The following is a 21,326-nucleotide window of genomic DNA, read 5'->3' as shown; positions in this document are numbered from 1 at the left end:
GTTGCCGGCTCACGCACCTAGACTATTGGCTCAGGTGTTGTCTCTGGCGCTGACATTGTGGCAGGCTCGTGCTCTGTGACATGGTGGAACCTGGCATTTCGTCCGTGAAGGGTTGTGGGAAGTGGCTGGCTGGGTCCTGGGTCCAGAGTGGGGCTGGCGACAATGAACGTCAATCCACAATTCCTTTTGACTTTTGGCAACAAGCGTTGATTCCTTCAGACTGTTGAAAGTCATCTAGTGCATTCTAAGTCTCAGTCCTTTTTTGGCATAATTCCTCAGAAAAATTTCAGTCCGTCCGTCAGCCAGCAGGAACAGACCATGTTCCTTCCAAGCTCACACAGCATTAAATCTGAATTAGATTTCCTTTAGTTTGCCTTTGGAGTTGATTCACATTCACACCAGGTGAAAAACCTCTACACTCCCTCATTTAACTGACTACATTTGCTAACCACACATATTTGCCCTAAAGTAACAGGTTACATGCACTCACATGCACTTTAACCAGAGGAGAAAATCTGTGCTCTAGTGAGTGCTGGAGCCATTAGGGACAGAGATGATACCGAAAGAGAGACTGTCCACAGCAGTCCATGTTAAATGTACTGAGCAGACATAGAAAGTCTTGGTAACACTTTATTTTACAGTGTCCTTGTTATGTATACTTGCCATCGTAATAACAGTAAATTATGCATAATTACATGCAAGTACCTCTCAACCAAACCCTAATCCTACCTTAACTCTATAGTAAGTACATGTTGTTAATTAATATTACTCAGTACTTAAATGTTTAATTACACTGTAACAATGACACCTTAAAATAAAGTCTAACCAAAGTCTTTTCAAAGTTGCTTCATTTGATATGTTCATTTGGTCCAAGGAGAGAACAAGCATTTTCAGTTTTGCAGGAGAAGATTGTGATGTTTAGTTTATCATCCAATCCAATCCAATTCACTTTATTTATATTGCACAATTTAAACAAACACAAGGTTTCCAAAGTGCTGTACACCACAACAATGATATCAACAATGATATAATTGTCTAACTAAGGGAGGCCAGTAATGGTCATTGCCATAAGCAAAACTCATTTAAAACTCACTAATAATAATAATAATAATAATAATAATTTAGTTATAAAAAAAATACACTATCAGACAAAAGTTTGGTAAAATGAATGTTTTTTGAAAAAAGTCTCCTATGTTCACCAAGGCTGCATTTATTTGAGCAAAAATACAATAAAAACAGTAATATTGTGAAATATTATTCTATTTTAATATAGTTTAAAATATTCTATTTTAATATATTTTAAAATGCAGTTTATTCCTGTAATGGCAAAGCTGAATTTTCAGCATCATTACTCCAGTCTTCAGTGTCACATGATCCTTCAGAAATCTTTCTGATGTGTATTTGTAAATTCAGCTTTGCAACCACAGGCATAAATTAATTAGATAGATAGATAGATAGATAGATAGATAGATAGATAGATAGATAGATAGATAGACCAATGTAAGATAAAATAAGCTTTTAGTTTACAGAGACATTGTATAAAGCTACAGTATGGACTCTGTGAGAAATTGCCCAGGTATCCCCGACCTATTCAATAAATCAATAAAAAGTACTTCTACAACAATTAAACAACATGCACACATGGGAGCGCATGCACATGTACTGTAACACATTAAACACTATGACCACCTCTTACACACAGGCACACAAAATGACTGGGTGACAATGGCAGCGCTCTCAGGCCCCTGAGAGATGGTCTAAAAAGTTTTTTTTTTTTTTTTTTTAAATGGCCTGTTGAGCAGATAAAGTCATTCATCACATCCGGATAGAGACAAGCTTCAACTTGAAGGCACTGTGGAGACAGACAGGACTCGGATTGATAGCACAAAATAATTTCCAGGTGCTTTTCAGGCTCACTCTAGTGTGAAACTAGCACTAAGCCCTGCGACCTGACCCAGAGCAGTGCAAAGAGGCAAGAAACAAAACAAAACAAAACAGATTTCTAGCCTGCTGTAGTTCACAAACACAGATTTCTTATCAAAGAACACTTTATTTTGATGGTCCCTAACACATTCTGTTGACTATAAGTATAGTTGCACCTACATGTCTACTAACTCTCATTAGAGTGTTAGTAAAGTATTAGTAGACTGGTAGGGTTAGAATAAGTTGACATGTACTTGCAAAGTTACTTATAGTCAGTAGAAAGACTGTTGTGGGAGCATCACAATAAAGAGATGGCAGATATTAAGCATACAGTCTACTAATTCTCTATTGAGAGTATTCAAAGAATACTCAAAGTTACTTATAGTCAACAGAATGTTCAAAAAGGACCATCAAAATAAAGTGTTACCATTTTTTTCCCCCATAGAAGACAATCTCAGAATGCACTGTGACAGGCTTAGTGATTTGTGTGTGTTGTTCACTTAAGTATAATAATAATAAAAAATAAAACAAACTTTTAAGCAATATTTGTGTGCCACGTATCTTTTATATTTACTAAATACATCACGATTTTAGCTTAGCAACATGCTAACACCAAACTCTATTGTAGGTGCAACGTTACTTATAGTCAACAGAATGTGTTAAAGGGACCATCAAAATAAAGTGAAACCGAATAATGCATTTCAGGTGTTATACTGATTCCACCTTAGGCAGTAGAGAAATGATTTATTATCAAGGAAGATATTTTATCAGGGATATAGAATGGACCATTGCGAAATCGTGAATGCTGCTCCTTTATAGCCCTATAAATATCCCTGAACTTTCAACGTATACGACAAAGATTTCAACATTGTGAAAACCTTCAATTCCACAGCCTCATTAGCAGCAGCCTGCTGGACGATCTCCAATCAAAGTCAGGTTAGATCTATGCGGCATATCGCCTGTAATCCATCCAATTTGTTCTGGAGCGTAACAGGAGAAAGAATGCATGGAGGATACCAACGAGTGGCGGGAGCTGCCGCACATCGTTTACAACTGGCTTTCATATTGTCCTGATGCTGATAAGGAGCTTAAACTGTCTCCATCGCCACCCCAGAGGATCACTTAAATCAGACAACACGAGCACACAAAGACTAGACTGTTTCTGTCTTCACTTTAGAGAAAACAATGATGATGTAAAAGGAAAGAGATGTACTGCAAAGCCTTGTGCACATTCTGAAGCCATAGGGGATCGTTGTTCGATTCTTCTTTATCGTCTTCCAGAGATCGCAGAAAATACCCTTTCTTTAATCTATTCTGCACAAGAGCATTTTGTTCTGTGGAATAACATTAACATTAGTCACTTATTTTGGGACAGGGCTTTTAAGAAAATCACTCAACTAAACACAAACACATAAGAATGTTAATGTCGTCCCATTCACCAAGAATGCAGAAACAGGCCAGTGGAGGCTCCTGAACTCTAGACTGCATTAAAAAGACTTTATCAAGCCATCCAAGAAGGACTAATGGAGATGCTTCCAGAAAGTTGCTATTCGCACAAAGAATGGCAGAACAGAACTTTAGCACCAGGCAGATGGGCACATGTTATTTGGCGCCTGAAATCGCTCCCTAAAACCCAGCAGACATTACACACGTTAAATTGTTCCCATGTATTTACATATTCAGTGTGGACTTCCCTGCTGATAATTCTCATTAGAAGGGTCTAATTCAAATATAAATCTTTCATGACAAAGACAGATTGGACATGCTACCCCATGTGGATTTTAAGGGGGATTTTTTAAGCTAAACTTTGCTTATTACATTCAAGACAGAATGTTGAACAGTTGGAATGATGACCAAGATAGGCAACTTGCTGTTTGACTATTACAATGGCTGTGTCTTAACTAACGCTGTTAAGGTCAGCACAAACGGCATCTTCACTAATGGAATCTCATGTATAAGTGATTTGAGATACTCTTCATTAGCAATTTTGTTAACAATCACTCACATGTGCCATATGAAACATTAGCATTTAACTAATGGAAAATTTGTGTGTATTCTCGCCTGAGAAAATAATGTTGCTCAGAGAATGAAGATGTTTATTGGAAAAATCTTTATGTAATCAAAAATAATACAAATAGCCTCAAACTATTGTTGACATACAGTAAACGTTTAGAGCTTTAAAATGGAAAGCAGCGCTTATAATTTCATACTGGAAGAATTTGTTGAGAATTTGAGCTTGAAATTTTGGTAACTTCAAATATGAATACTCTTAATACTTTGATACTCTTGAGATACCTTCTGAAACATTAGAGAGGTGAGGTCTTTTTATAAGGAAAATGTCTAAAAAAAAAATTCTATATTCTCTTTTGCATGGGCTAATATGCACAAAAATACATATCACTCAAAAGTATTGTTTGATTGAAATGTTTCCTAATGATACTTGTAAGTATTGAATTTTATGCAAATGTTATGCCATATATAAGCAAACATTTACATGCAATCATTTTATTTGGCTACAGTGTATGTCACTCCAGATTTATTTATTTTTTCTTTCATGGTACTTTCATGATCTTTAGGACAATATATATATATATATATATATATATATTTTATTTTTTTATATATATCTTTGTTCAGTTGTATCATTGTAGTATCATGGTATCACCATGGTATTCTGTGTAGTATATTGACGTTCATGTGAATATGGAGTATGGTCAATACCATAGAATTACCATCGCTGTAACATAGTACTTTTTAGTAAGGGACATCTTCAATGAAATTGTGTGTGTGCAAATATATGTGCATTTTATATGTGATCTGTGTTGTTTTGCCCAAAAAGATGAATCTTATAATATAGAAGGTGCCATACCTCTGTGCTTCCCCTAAGAAAGGTAGCTTGGTAGGTAGAGAGCCTTCTAGGTTTTGAGACACATCTCATATGTCATGTGTTTGAGCATCAGTACACTGCTAATGCAGTAAGCACATCATTCAACATCTCCCTACCTCTCTAAAGCTCACAGGCCTGGCCACCTGCTGCCCTGCCTGATGACTGGATAATTAGATTGCTTTGCATCAGTGCCTCTTTTCTCCCGTAAAACGCATCAGTATTATCCAAACCCCATGCTGACCGAGGATTGGAGCACAGCGGATGCCCCCTTCCAACTCGCTCATGGAAGGAGGTCACAAACAGAAAAGTCACTGTAGTTGCCTGTAAAAACAAAAAAACTTGATTGCCATACCCTGATTAAATTTGCATATTCAAATGGCAGATTAATTCACAGCACAAGCACTGCACCATCTTCTGCCTGCAATTAGCTTGTTGCTCAAATTCTCTAGTTTGATTTACAGAAACCTCATCAGAAGAGACACATTTCTGTTGACATTATTTTGGAACTCGGGTTGCAAATATTATAGTTGTCAACAGGAAATTAAAATTGAGCACATTTTCTTTGCTGATAGAGGTTTGTAGGTTTTTTAAGTAATGTTTATAAATGTGCATAAATATGCACAAGGTACAGAAGTTCTCATACCTGCACTGGTTGTGAGCAGTATGTTAGCGTATGTTAGTTAGTGGCTTGCCTTTTGCAGATTTTAGTCAGATTGGCCTAATTCTGTTCAATCAATTCTTAATGAATACAGTGAAGCCCCACCCTACATGTTCTCTCATTAAATTTGACATTTTAATCAGAATAACATCACATGATTTGAGAGTAATGTTTCATGTTGACTAACAATTCCCCAGTAGTAACCCTGTTTTATGTACCACCTGAGCTTTTAAATAATACAATCACTGGACATACCAATTAATTACCTGCAATTAGTTAAAGCTAACCGAGAAATATTGAAAGTTCAATTACATTAGAGGCACAATTTAAATTAGATTCCATAAAGTTGTTCAGTAGGAGTGAGGTCACTAAATAACACACATTTACATTTCATTGAGACTCAACACTATTAATGAAGCATTCATTTGAAACCATTATTTGAAACCCAAAATAATGAGAAATTAATATTAAATGCATTATTATATGTTGTTGTTCAGTTTAGAAGTGTTGAATTCTCTCGCATTTGCATGCCATACTACTTCCATCTTCATCATCATCACACAGTCAGATTTATTTAGTCATAAGTTGTAGAAGCTAAATGCTTCAGCTGACCATTGGACAAGGAAAATGCCAAGCAAGTAAACCACCTATCCAGTGGGTCGAGCACCAACCCTCATGCACACAAAACATTAACATTAAATAATAATAGAACAATAATATTATATTTACAACAATATTTATTCTCTTTTAAACCACTAGATGACAAAAAAAAAAAAAAAAAAAAAAAAATCAGCTTAGCACTTTATTTTTTACTTTTGATGATGCACGTGGAAATTTGTCCGCTCCTTGACGCCATCGTGGACAGAAACACAAAGTTGATTCTGCGCTAATTTGATCTAATATTAAATGATTATTATTCTTGTTTTAAATGTTCCAGATAGCAAATGAGAATTGATAAAATCAATGTCTATATTTTGAGACAAAGGTCTTGTTGATGATTTTCAGTTTTGTTCAAGGTAAAGCAACAGTTTTTCAATAACGGAAGAATATGTAGAAATATGTTAATTGGGGTAAAAATTGCACAATAATTAACATGATAATAAACAGCTGGCTGACTTTTCCATTTGTTGATATGACATGGTTAGATTCAGATGTTAAATATCATATATCAAATTGGGTCTACACCTTAGAGATAATCACCATATTTATAATGAAACCATCACATTTAAAAATATTATGTTTATCATATAATATAATAAAATATTACATTTATTTGTCACTATACTGTAAAGCTTTATTAAATTATGATGGTATCTCATTCAATGCTTTCCTAATCTTTACTTTTTAAAATAATTTTGTTTCTGTATTTTTAAAATAAACATTTCAATGATAGATAAAAAATATATTCTTTTATTTATCAAAATAAACCGAAAATAGTGCAAACTTGGCTAAAGTGATTGTAAAGTGACAAGTATTAACTTAGACATTATTAAAAACATTATTTTAGCTAAAGTATTTTTCCCCATGCTGGTGAGCTTTTTACCCCGTGTGTGGGGTAAAAGGTCAACCTTGCCACCTCAAACATTTATAAGCTTTTTCACCAAACAAACCACTTTTAGGATTTATTTTCACACAAAATCTGTTGCTCCATCAATGTTCAACAAAAAAAACATGTATATATTTTTTCTGCAGTCATACACTGTGGGAGTGGTGAAAAGCAGGTTTTTCTTAGGGTGTACCTTTAGCCCCATTGTACCCTAGATATGACGTCTGAAAGTTGTGTTTGGTGGTTAGTTTGTGAGTAAAAGTACATGTTTTAATCTAGGCTACTTTTTCCACTTTTTATGTTATTTCTAGCGATAAATTACTATTGTAGTAATTAAATGCTCGTTAGTTATCTCCAAGGCTCTCTCTATTTGATCAATAAATCAATTTTGTGAGGTACCTTCATGCGCACGCATTGCATGCAAAATCACTGATTTCACCAAGTACAACATGTTCCTAGATCAACATCTTTGTTGATCCTGGAACAACATTCCAATCAACCAATCATATTTGAAGGACAAGTTTACAGTTTATTTCAAGTTTAGGCTTAACCAGTGATAGGTGCTTCCACATCAGTGTTATTCACCTATCATTTCCCTCTGATTTTAGGGATAAGGTATGCGTAGGGATACATGTAGGTTTAGGGAAAGGGAATTATGATTAAATTTCCGGACAGGAATGTTGTTCCAGGATCAACAAAATATGTTGACTCTGGAACATGTCTAACTCGGCAAAATCAGGACGTGCTGTCATTGGCTGATAAGGCAGTGAGGCAACAAGTCAGCTTTCCTGCACATATGAGGCCTTTAGACTCGTCACACCAGATATTAATTAAAACCAAACGGCATTGATTGATGAGTCATGAGTCACGTGATGCATCAAGTTTGAATATACTTGGCGGCATATTATTCAAGATACTGTATATGGTGAAAGGGAAGATTTCCAGTGATTGATTAATTAACTTTTGTCTGTTCCTTACATAAAGTTATTGTACAACTTCTGATGGTTTGTAATATAAGGCATGGGTTGTTTTTGCAGTGATTTTGTTGTTGTTGTGTGTGTCCTTTTAGAGCTTGGCAGTATAAATCACAATTTCTTCCATTGTATGGAAAAGAGCAGCTTGGACATTCTGAAAAGCTTCTCCTCTTGTGTTCAGAAACATGAGAGAATGTTGATAAGACGTTATAAAGGTATAAAGTACCTTTGGTAAAAAAGGCCAAATTTAAGACATTATTCCAACTGCTATTGGTATTTTAAATGGGATCTTAAGATGAATCTCATGTTCTTTATAGGAATTGTGTAGGTTTTAATGTTGTTGGTTTTGAGTTCTATACATCTGGTTTTGTAGTTGTAGTTCTAAAAACAATTTTCTACCCCTGTGGGGATAGACAATAAAGTTTTGAATTGAATTGAATAATGACAGAATGTTCATGAATTTTCAAAAACCATTTGAGCACCCCAAAGTCCATCCCAACACACAAAAAGCATCGGAAACCTCCTGACTGTTAAAAGCTCTTTGAGAGCATTAGTCCCATTCATATAACATCTGCTTCAGATGCCAGGCACTGATGAGTGGCTGAAGAGCATCCCGCCATGGCTTAGCTCGACTTTCCTCTCACTCCCAGACTATCCATGCTTCACATGCCTGCTGGGAGAGTGTGTTCTAATTGCTGACACCACATCTCTGGGCTCTCGGAAGCATGCGGCCCTCTTTGCGGGGTAGATAATCCATTACCATAAATCAGATGCACTGACATAGACAGGTGTTGCATGAATAATTAAAGGTTGCCACATTAGCGTCCATGTAGAAGCACCCGGTGTTGTTCAGCAAGAGATAAAAACACTGCAAAATTCATGGTTCAAAACAGGCCCACTCACAAACACGGATAAATCACGTTTATGCATAGAAATATCCAAATTAGCAGCTAATGCATGCATAAATGGCATTGTTCTGTCTTGCGCTGACCGGTTGGATTGCATCGTGTGTATGTATAGTGGCACTTTTTGAGCTCTTTACTATTTATAGGTGGTGCTGTTTTGCACCTTAATTTCACCTTTGGGATCAGTAAAGCCTGTCATGCAATATGGGTATGAGGACATGTACCGCAGGCTTCATCCAGCATTTTTTTTCTCTAATTAAAGGAGAGCGGAACGTCACAAGGGCGAGTAAATGATGGCAGAATTATTCCTTCAAGCAGATCTTTGGAAAATGCATTTTGACAGACAACCCCAGGAGATGAACATGTTTTAGAAACTTCAAGAAAAAAACAGGCAGGACCTGAAGACAATCCGCACTGATTCGGCAACCTCCAGGGATCCCAGCGGTGACATTGTTGAACCCTTCTCAATGTGCCAGGAATCCAATAAGATTCATTGCGTGGGGAGCATGAGAGGGACCACCAAGTGCTCCACAACGCTGAATGATCAGAAAACAAATCAGTGTTTTTTGTTGTTAGAATGAAGCAGTTGGGGATCAAATAATTTGAGAGCATAATAAAACAGAAGCTCAACCAATTTTCTGAATAGACGACGGTTTAAGCTTCCAGTTCTACTGTTTATGTTCTTGTGCAAATGATGCGTTCACTGCTCAGAGGTCACTTCACTCAATTTGTTTGTTTGGAAAATCCTGCAACCTCAACCACAGACAACACTTGTGTTATGCAGGGGTTTCTAGCATATTATACTTGTGTAACAGCTAAACTTTGAGTAGTACTGATTTGGTCCACAATGACTGATGGATAAATGTCACAGTTCAAATCCTGTGATGTTTCAATTTGTACAGTATACTTGTTCCGGTGCCGTTTGCAGTGCCCTTTGGACCGAGAATACACATTTTTATTTGGAATCTCACTTCAGGAGGTTAAATAACCCATCAAGATACTGAAGGGCACTACAGGCACTACCTGTTTTATACCTGGCATTTACATGTATTTTGTATTCAGATTGTCTCTGAATATTCCTTAGATGGGTCAACCCTTGTGAAAAAGAAGTGTGCTTATCTGTAATGAGTGTGCACTTGTAGTATAAAACTGTATTTGCAGATAACAATATTATTGAAATAAAAGGCCACTTAAAGGGATAGTTCACCCCAAAATAAAAATTCTGTCATCATTGGAACAAGTTGTTCCAAACCTGTATGAATTTCTTTCTTCTGCTGAACACAAAAGAATATATTTTGAAGAATCTCCGTAACCAAACAGTTGATGGGCCCCGTTGACTTCCATAGTATTTTTCTTTTCCATCAACTGTTTGGTTACCCATATTCATCATAATACTAAGAGTCTCAAAATTCAGTTCTCATTGCATGCTACTTCCGTAATAAGTACTTTAAAAAAATATATAATAAAGTTTACTTTTTCACAAATAATACTTTCATTCCAAAGCATTGTTACAGGATAGAGAGTTGATCATATTTAAAAGCAAAATGTAAGACAGTACTTATTACATCAGAGGTTGTGTGAATCTATATTCTCTCATTTACAGAACTCTAAAAACATTAATGAATAATTCAAACTGCTCCTGTCATTTTGGCTTCTAGTCTATTGTGTTTCCCTGCTATAGAAACATTCAGTAAAATATGCTAATAGAAAATGGGGAAAACATTAAGTTTTAAAGTTCCTCCATGAAAACAGACTGGGAAAGAGTGAGGGAGTATTTGGGGGTGAGATTCCACTGGGCGCCCAGTGGAATAATTCATGGGATATCGATCATTAACTCGGGTGACCAGATCGAAAGAGCGTGGCGTCTTGTCTCTTCTTAGCATTTAAAGAGCAGAATAAAAATAAAGAGCCAAGAACCCGCAACACAGCACTTGGTGACTAAAAGAGAAGGTCTAGTGATATTTATGTCACCTTAAAAATGCCAAATGTTACAATATTCCAAAAACAGATCATGATGGAAAATCTGTAGTACATATTACTAGTCAGAATCTATCCTTGTTTCAGTGATCGCATCCAGGGTACATTTAGATCTTACTTTAATGTGGTCAAGTGCTTATTGTGATCCAGTTACTACAGCCGGTGTAAAGAGGACCCTTGAGTCACTTATTTAAACACTTAACATTGAATCCTGGGAGGACAGAATCATTCTTAAGCAAAATAATCCTCTCGAAACTCAATTTCTGTGCCCAACAAACTTTGTTGATACAGCGAATCGATCATAATCAATTCAACCGGCACCTTCTCCTAGAAACACACACACCAGAGGCCTTTTAAAAATATACATCACATTTATTTCAACTGTTACAGATCAGCCTTTTTCTTTGTCTACAGAAGTGTTTGGGCACTAGAAGTTGAGTCCAAACCCTTTATCTCTGGTTCGTCCGTCAGTCCCCCTGTTGCCCAGCAACCTTGCTAGTTCTCAAAACCCACCAAACGTAACAAAAATGAAAACAGAAGGTCAAAAACTTGGACGCAGCCGACCGAAACACACCACTGTTCCACATTTTCTGTTTCTCTAAAGGTAACACAATGTACAAAAAGCAAGTCTGGAAATAGTAAGATTTTCAGCACTATAAAAATGTTTTTTTTTTTCTTCGTTGTCTCCACACTCTCCACTTGTGAATAAGAAAACAATGCACTTATTTCTACTGAGCTTACTCTGCATTTGCTTGTCAGGCAGCCAAAGGGTCAAATGGATGCAGTAATGTAACAAGGGAAGCCACAGTGGCACAGAGCAGTGGGCGGCCTCAGTGACTGTTGAGAGCTGTTCTGGGCGGCAGTCCCTAACAAAAAAAAGTCCCTTACAGCTTTGTGGAGATTTTAAACAAAATGTCTCCGCACTTTGTACAGCACAATACTACAATGATATCCCCAACAAAGATCTGAAAAGGAAACAAATACGCCCAGAAAACAAAAACAAAAAATTTAGAGTTGTCTGGAATTGGTGTCATTTCTTGATCCTTGGAAAAGAAGCACTTCCCTTTGGCTGGCCCTTAGGTCCTGATGATGGCACAGGCCAAAGCAGGCAGTCTGTGTGGAGGAGGGAGAGCCCATCCCCTTCACACAGGGTTGGTTGGGAGTGGTCGTTCGGTGGAAGGCGGAGGGAAGGTTTAAAGGAACAGTACATGACTTAGTAGCCTCACAAGGGAAAAGAAGGCACCATTAATGACAGGAAAAGAGCAGTCCATGCCAAGCCTGGAGCAAGATTACGGCCAGAGAGCTGCCCGCTCTTTGCACGCACTCCTGGAAGTGAAATAAAAAAGAGGGAAATTAGATATGTATAATTTATAACTACACTCTAAAAAATGCTGGGTTGTTTCAACCCAACTTTGGGTCAAATATGGACAAACCCAGCCACTGGGTTCATTTTTTAATTACATTTTTAACCCAATGTTTGGGTTTGTCCATATTTAACCAACTGAAAAGTTGAAGTAAAAAGAAAACCAGCTTACACTAAGAGTAAAATTTGCACTAGCTGTGCGTAAGTTACAATTTAGCCTAGTTTTGATGTAAATGGGCACTAAGATACAACTTACGCACTAGTAAATATTTTTGCGTTGCACCATTAAACTTAGTTGAAGCGTAACTCTATGTATAAACTAAATATTTACAGAAGACTCCAATCAGGAGTGACGGTTGGAATAAAATAGCAGACTGATTGAACTGCATCAATAAGCTCTTCTTTTACCTGACAGACTTCAATTCTTTAGACATATATGATAATGCTGACATTTACACTCGCTTACATTTTAGTAGAGAGAACATTATGTGAATAGATTTGTTAGCGGCTCATCAACACAAAGCCTTCCTACAGCGCGCCACTGTGTGCATCTGTCCCATCGGTCCGTGTTGTGCATGTCAAATAAAATCTGGCATAATCAATAAATGCTATTTCTTATGTTCTTTTTGTATCATTACTTATTCATCCTTACTAATTTCATTTCAAATAGTTTCTTAATGTTATTTACATATAAAACGCTTGTTATTCATGATTAAGGGTCGTATTTAATGGAAACGTATTTTTACTGTTAGTTAAGTGAGGCAAAAGAAGTTTGAAATTCCCAGCATTTAAACAACTTCTGCTCACGTATTTGAAGGCTGCTTTTGGATCATCGAGGCTAAATGTAATATTATGCGACTACACATTACTTTATGGAGAGTTTATGACCTACCAGCTACGTTCTGCCTTACGAACAAATGGTGCAACGGAATAAAGTTAGAGTTAGTTACAAACTAGCTAGTAGTTACTAAGCCTCTAGTGTGGACTTTACGTTCCAATTTAAGAAAGAACTTACGAACAGCTGGTACAACCCTACCCAGGGCATGCAAATATTCCAATTCTTTATAGTGCCGATATATACATATGAAAACGAAAAGAAAGCAACCTCGAAGTGACCTTTCATCTGTGTCAGTGTGAAAGGTGCTTAAGACTGAAATTATCTAAAAACAATGTTTGAATAGAGTTTGAGCAGCTTTAAAGAGGTTTGTGTCTGTATGTGCGTGTGTGTGTGAATAAGAAACCAAAAACGAATTTCCAGTATTTGCTCTACTAGCCCATTAGTTCTGGTAGTATAACACTGCATTGCAGACTTCTCTTTACTTTTCAGATGGAGGAAAACTTATTTGGCTGTGTAGGTGTGCGTGGGAAAGTTAATTAAAGAGGAATTAAGCGAAAGCAGATGAGCCTACTGCCATATGTACACATGCTCAAATCTGAAAAACCACAATGGGAATGTGACCCGAGCTATTGCTTACCTGAGGAGGTGAGTACTCTGACCTGAGCGCTGGCGGCTCCTTCACCTCCTTCACTGACTGCGCGCACCTCGATGATGTATGTTCCCCCCTCGGGTAGCGTCAGGACAACGGCTGAATTTGGAGTCCTCATGACTTGGCTGTGACCCCGTCCCTCCTGACGCAATAATACCTGCGTTGAAGAAAAACAACCTTCAAATACGTGCAGTGGCATTGAGTTTCACTTTAGATTCACAGTATTTGTGCGATACCAACCTTGTACCCAATGACTTCTGACTCATTGTCTCTTGCTTTCACTGGATCCCAGGATAGAGAAACATTGTTCCCCTCTTGAATCCACATCAAGTTGCCTGGGGGTAGACTTGGGGCTGAAAAGAGAGAGAGATAACAAAAGAGTAAGAAGAAAAGCTCTGAAATGAGCAATGATCACATATTAACTGGAATGTACAAATGATAATCCTCCTCTCAGGGTCCATTTCTATTCATACATCCTTCTAGACAGTACTATGTTGATAAAGTGTGCGAACCCATCGCAATTTCGGCAAGTTTCAAAACCCAGAAACGAGTTAGCATTTTAGCACTTCCCGTTCCATCATCCTGAAGTCATTAGGTTTTTGGTTAGATGCCTGAAATAAGGTCTGTGGTTAACAAAAGCTCTAGATATTTTTGTTTTATTTTACAACATAAAATACATCAGTAATACCACCTTATGATTTAATAAAAGCATTTACTTCTCTTGAAAAAGGCAGTTCCTATAAAGTGGCTAAACAGGACTAAAGAGGACATTGGTCAACTCAGTAATCCGCTTTTACAGCCTCTATGTGTTTATAATTATGCTCTTGCAAACTATGCAACGCATTCTCATCCTAGAGCGTCATATACTGACGCTTTTGACATTTCGTCTACATCGAACGCACATGGCACCCTTTAGCGTCAATATGACACGCACAGAGCTTTGTTCGGTTATGGGTAGGTTTAGGTCTGGGGTAGGGTTAGGGTTAGACTGCTAGGAGGCGCCTTCTGGCCCATATCTATCTGCGTCTCATATTGACGCTAAAGGGTGCCATGTGCGTTCGAAGTAGACGAAATGTCAAAAGCGTCAGTATATGACGCCTTGGGATGAGAACGGGCTGAACTATTCCAATGTTTCTAATGTTTTAAATAAATTAAAAGAGTTGTTGGAAGCTTAATTGTGGTGGCGTTAAAATCATGCATGTTTGTTAATAGCTTCAATTTAGCTTCTAACTTCTTGCGATTTAATTTAGGCTTCAAAATATCTAAAAGTCAATAAAAGTTAAAGGTTCATAAAAGTTGTTCATTTGTAAATATTATCATGATGGACAAAATGTGTAAGAATCATAAAATTTTGTTGGTCACAGAGCTAAATGTCTGCAGTAATCCAAAAGTCAATGGGAAATATCCCTTGAATTTGTGTCAAGGAACCAGTGTGATGCTAACTTCCAGGTTGGCCTACAAAAATCTCATCACTGCAGGACTCTATACACATATATATACACATATATTATATATATATAGAGTTTCCGCTAGAAAAAAATGGTGCCGGTCAAAGTGACCGGCAGAGGTTTCGTTTTCCGGACATTTTGATGATATGCCGGTCAAATATCGCCTCTTAATTAGTCAAGTTGAGGAAAACTGGAGGCAGGCTATGTAACTTAAAAAATGACATAATCAGGCCGTATAGAATGCAACATGTTTATAACTTTCAAATAGACGGAAAAAAACATGAACGTCCGATTGGCGTCAATCAACGCCAATTGTTTTTACTATGTTTTCACATTCATAGTTTAACAACCCAATCCCCCTTCCCCACATAAAATATCTGAATAGTAGCCTATTGTTTTTACTCAAGCGAACTTAATTATACTCTCTCAGTATGTCTCATTTAGCTGGTAACATTTAAATTGGCCACCGTGAAATGACTCCTTGTCAAATGAACTAGCTACTTTTTACGCTGTTTTGCAGTGCTGAATTGAAAAATCACGGCAACGGACGTTGGTTTATATAGGCTAATATCACAGCCAACGCATTAGACATTATTATTATTATTATTATGGAAGGAGACGTGGCGTGTTATCCAAGCATTAATGGCAGGGAAAGACCCTTATACTGCGAACGACATGAGGAGTTTCTGGGTGTTTCGCCCTCATTTCTGCTCCGAGGTTTTGATTGTGGCATTTCTTTGAGATTTAGAATCCAGTAGGCTAATTATTGTTCCTTTTATGAATTTAATAAAGAACTCTGTCTCGTATTTTGTCCAAACGATCCATGTAGGCTACTTTTGTGTCCATTCGTTTTTCCTTTTTTAACCCGTAATTGAAAAACGAAAAATGAACGGTTGTTGTCTTTTTAAAACGCAAAGTTGAACACCAAATTTTTTATTTGAACTGGCTACACCAACTTCTGCGCAAAAAAGTAAATATCGACGAATTTTCAGATTTTTGTTTATGACTTTTTGCCCCTTTATTAAACATTTAAAATATTCACAAATTAATATGGAAAAATTTCGATTTTACTGGTTTTCTAAGGCCAAATTAGAACCTGGAATTTATGTTTTTCCCGCAGTGCTGAATGAGAAGAGCCATTAATATTATTAATAAACTATTGTTTTCTAAGTTTTCTAAGTTTCTAATTTGTTCGTTTTAAAGTGGACATTTCAAGCTTTAGCCATAGGCTATATTTTTTTTTAGTTCTCGCGCTCCAGTTTATGGAGATCATGAAAGTGCGTCTGATTGTTTTATTTTATTTTACAAAAGCACAACGTTTTCTTGTTATTGTGAGTTTACACAAATAAAAGTAGTTGAGAATAATGTATTATTATTTTCTGTATGACCAGAAATGATAGAGTATTTTAAGTTGTTTCCACTGTTATTGCAAGTGTTCGCGCCCGCGCCTCCGTGCCATGCAGTGCGCACTCCACACCAGCTTTGTTCCTTTTTTGCATAAAAGCGTCTTCTAAATATAGCCTATTAAATGTTATAATATAATAAAATAATATAAAATAATTATTATTTGCGTAGCTATACATGGACCTCAAACACACCGCGTCTTCTAAGTCAGGTGACTGTAAATGCGCAAAAACTGTTTCCATTGCAGTTTTGCGAAATAGCCTACTCCTTTTTCGAATTGCCTGAAAAACCACCTCATGCGAGCGTAAAAACTTTTTTGTGATAAAAGGGAGTTTTTGCGAAATTGACGTGTTTCCATTGTGCGTATTTATAATTCGCAATTTCAATTTGCGCAATTTGAAGGGTAATGGAAACGCGGCACAACTTGCAATGCGCATTAAGCCGCGTGACCTTGTTCTCCGCAAGGCGACTTCGCTGCTTCGTCTTGATCCGATCCTGCTTTTTCTCTGGGCCTGGCCATATTTGAAACGTCTCACTGTTGTTTAGGTCTATATTACAGCCGTTTTAGGCATGCGCTTTATTTGAAATGCAGCATACGATGTTGTTTAATAACTTTCAAACGGTAGAGCCTGTTCCTTTATGACATAGCCAAAGGTCGGTGTATTTTTGTTTTATACATTTTAGGCTTATTCTCAAATTCAGATTGTGTTAGGGGGGCGGGACTATTAGGCAATTTTAATCGGACAATTTGACCGGAGAGATTTAATTTTGTCGGACATTTCATTTTTTTCCCGGCCAATGTCCGGCAATTACCGGACAACGGAAACCCTGATATACACATATATAATATATATATATATATAGCCATGGCTTGACATTAACTTTTTTGCTCACCAGCCATTGTGGCTAGTGGTTTTCCAAAGTTACTAGCCACTCCACATTTTCACTGGCCACAATTTTGACATCTATACCATGGGGAAAAACAGCCATATAGAAGTGTTTTGGATTATCTCACAATTTGGCTGCAGGTATATTAGGCTGCTGTCACTTTAAGACCTGACACATGGATCCATTATACTGTTACACATACATTTTCTTAATTTCAAACAGAACATACTATGTTTACATGAATACTCGCCAAGAACGACATTTTGACATTATTTTGTTTTTATTTGCCTGTTTAAGTGCAATAACCATGGGAAAAACCCTTCAGTTTAGTACTGAGAGGCGGCTTTATGTGCGCGCACTTTGGGTATGAGCACAAAATCTGTGAGAATGAGTAAAATTACGCGCAATATGCGCAATCATGTCGAAATTCAAGTTCTGTAACCAACAATATTTATCTGGAGCAAATGAAATGAATGAGTGAGGGGAGGAGAGTTTGTGTGCCAACTCCATAACTCGCTGTCAGAGAGATGAGAGAGTGAGAAAGCGCAGCTGGTATCGTGTATCTGCGGAAAATTAGTATTGGAAGCATTTCAGATATTTCAGTATCGATATGTATTGAATAATCTTTATTTTTGGACATAAATCATAAAGATAATATGATCTGATAGAGAGAATCCTTTCAGACCCTCATGTGTAGTAAGGCATACTTAAAATAAGGTAACTCTTAAAATATCACAACATTTTACATTATATTTTTATAGGTTAGTTCTGTAAAATGTCATGTTGTTGTGCAATTCTTTACATACTAAATGCTATTTATGAATTATTCATGATATTTGTAAATAAAAATAAAAATATATTTAAAATGATATAAAAAATAATTATTACATTTTACCACATGACATTTTTAGAGTTACTTCACAGAAAATGCAGCTGCCAGGAATACAAAGTGTACAATCCTAAGAGCTTGCATTTTAATTTATAAACAATCTTATTTGTCATTGAGCATTTTATTAATTGTAAAGTTTATTAAGCTCACATAGGTATTGCTTGGATGGAACTCACCATTTTTCTTAGTGCTAATCTTGATGGCTGAGCTGGCTGGTCCTTGGCCAACGCTGTTGAATCCCTTCACCGAGATCAGATACTGTGTGTTTCCCTCCAGCCCCGACAGTAGCATGGTCGTCTCATTGCCCGCTGTCCTCTTTTTCTTCCCCGTCTCCTCCTGCTCAATGTCTTTCCAGAAGCTCACCTGTTCCCAAAAAGGCAATTTGCCATTCATTCATTCAAGATTTTTTTAGTGATAAAGAAAATGAGACTGAGTTGCCTCAATAAATGAGAGAATGAGAGTAGCCAATTTTATGTAATATTGTGTCATTTGATTTAAATAACTGTCATACATTTTGCATGAATGGCATAATAGGCAAGCATGTGCTATCTCCCGGCGATAAAATACGATAATCTTTCTCAACTGTGTCATTTCACTGCATAGAATCATTTCCTTTATTCAGAAGGCACAACTGTTGTCTGTTGAGAAGACAATGATGAAGAAAAGTTAAAAGGGTGAATTGTGGCTCTGTTCCAAAACCTAGTGAGCTGCCAACAAATCATTGCTGTCGGGGCAGAAACCTTGTATCTCCATATTTCGTGATTTTTCATAAATCATTACTATCGGTCACCTTTTACTGCACGTCTGTCTGTGTATGTGCCCAGCAAGCAATGGCCTCCATTTCACCGTCTAGGTTAACTATAGACCTGATATAGTCCAGCTATGAGTAACCCGCTTCTAGCCAAAATAACATTGAACATTGGTTACATGTTGTTTGTGACAACATAGCTTGCGAGATGTATGTTATTCCATCACGTAAGCAAAGTAAACAGTGATTACAAGGTGTTTGGTTTCATTTCTTCACTGATTTCATTTCTTTGTTATCTAATTGATGACTAGTCTATTCTTGGACTTTGGTTTAAACGTCTATTCAATTTTCAGTCCAAATTTTGCCTTGTTTTAGCCTAGACGTCTGGGCTGTGTTTGGACGGCTATCTTTTAAACACAAAATTGCTTGCTGGGAATATTTAACAAAAATATAAATACTTAACAAATTAAATGTATTAAAAAGGAGCTTGTGACTAAACCTTGTAACTCCATTGGATCTTCAAACTGTCGGTCAAACCTCATAACTCCACCCCGCCTCTATTGTGAATGAAGTGCCATACACATGTTGGACAGTCTCTGCATGTTTGCAATGCAAGGGTAAATAAAGAACTGGTTCTTTGAACAAGTACAACATTTTCTTTGTCATCTAGACATAGCCAGTACTGTCTTAAATAGACATGTGTAGCACTTGTCTCAGCAAAAAACTGAGAACTCACATATAGTTTACAATAACTTTATAACGTGCAAGTTGATGAAAATGTAATAGGATGCACTTACTGCCTCAGATGTGGCCGTTCTAGTGATGGACAAAACCTGTAACTCCAGCTGAACTTTTTTTCTGGTAAAATGTTCCCAAATGTTTCCCCATTTCCTGAAAAGTAGTGGTTTTGGACATACAAGGTTTCCGCCTGACAGCAACAATATGCATCTGCCTTCTAAGACAGCATCCTAACCATCATGGGACCCTGTGTTTGGAACACTCTACATTGACTGCAATTTCCAGACAAATCCTGCATTTCAGGAGACTCGACTTTTGAGTTTTACTGTTAGCATAATTGCTAAGCTAACAACATGATACTTTAATGACAATAAAAACACATGGCACACACATTTACTGTAATGAGTAACAAGGTCTGTATTTAATTAGATTGTTCTACACAGCCATATGGGGTCAGTAAGACTTATTTCTGAAATAAATTAATACTTTTAGTAAGCAAGGATGCTCAAAAGTTACAGTAAATGATTTCCATTTCAAATAAATGCTGTTCTTTTGAACTTTCTATTCATCAAATAATCCGAAAACTGTTTTCAACATTGAAAATAATAAGAAATGTTTGTTGAGGTCCAAATCAGAATATTGGAATGATTTCTGAACGATCTTGAGACACTAAAGACTGGAGTAATGATGCTGAAAATTCAATATATATATTGCATTTTATTATTATTATTATTATTATTATTTAATAAAAAAAAAAAATAAAAAAAAAATGTTTTGGCACAAAACCATTTATTCATTCATCTCTCTTTTTCTCTCTCTCTAACCTCGTAGCCTTGGGGTCTTCCAGGACCAGGAATGGGCGGCTTCCACGTCACTTTAATTTCGGAGGATGAGATGGCGAACGCCTGCACTTCTGAAGGAGGCTCCCTGGGTTCTGCATTTAAAACCAGAACACTTCAGATTCCTCAGCAAATAACACATAATGAATCACTCTATACGCTATCTGCTTCACAAAGTCACATTTCATCAGTATCTCTTATGTGTTAAGAACAGTCAGAGCGAAGAGTTTAAGCGGATGCAAATGGTAAGTTGTGAAGCCCTGTGATCGTGAGGGAGAATCCTGCTGTGAGACTGAGAGGTGACAGAAACACAGAACATCCATCATATTAGTAGCAGTCACGGGAAACAGCGCTTGCATGGTCACCGTAAAATCAGCCTGATAAAGGGTGATCACACTGAAACTGTTTGGTCCTCTTGATAATTTCAATTTGGGCAGTGAATGTTTTTTTAAAGGTCAAAAACATTCTCAAAAGTAAATTGTAGGTCATAAAACCACAACTGAAATTAAGTAAATTAAAGGGATGGTTCCAAATTCTCTCATTATTTGCTCAGTGTCAAGTCCAACTTCAAAAAGGGTGCAAAAGCATCATAAAAATCCCCCCAGTTCCACAGACAAGGTTTATGTCAGGCTTTGTCACAGCAGTCTTATGG

General features: G+C 36.9%; 1 protein-coding gene across 2 annotated transcripts in view; it reads right to left on the bottom strand.

The window, feature by feature from the left end:
• Positions 1–10,951: 10,951 nt before the first annotated feature.
• The window catches only part of cntn5 (contactin 5), a 305,321-nt gene continuing 294,946 nt past the window's right edge, over positions 10,952–21,326 (bottom strand). Inside the window, exons 19-23 of one of the 2 annotated variants that reach the window (XM_082182883.1) lie at positions 20,660–20,769; positions 18,526–18,712; positions 13,961–14,073; positions 13,709–13,877; positions 10,952–12,196 (exon numbers count right to left, since the gene is read on the bottom strand). In XM_082182883.1, coding sequence (XP_082039009.1) covers positions 12,093–12,196; positions 13,709–13,877; positions 13,961–14,073; positions 18,526–18,712; positions 20,660–20,769 — 683 coding nt within the window. In that variant the 3' untranslated portion in view covers positions 10,952–12,092. The remainder of the gene's footprint in view (positions 12,197–13,708; positions 13,878–13,960; positions 14,074–18,525; positions 18,713–20,659; positions 20,770–21,326) is intronic. The other variant, XM_082182882.1, reaches the window with a different exon arrangement.

This window comes from Leuciscus leuciscus (genome assembly GCF_965113295.1).
Source record: "Leuciscus leuciscus genome assembly, chromosome: 10".
NCBI lineage: Eukaryota > Metazoa > Chordata > Actinopteri > Cypriniformes > Leuciscidae > Leuciscus > Leuciscus leuciscus.
This window is presented reverse-complemented; position numbering and strand designations above follow the sequence as displayed.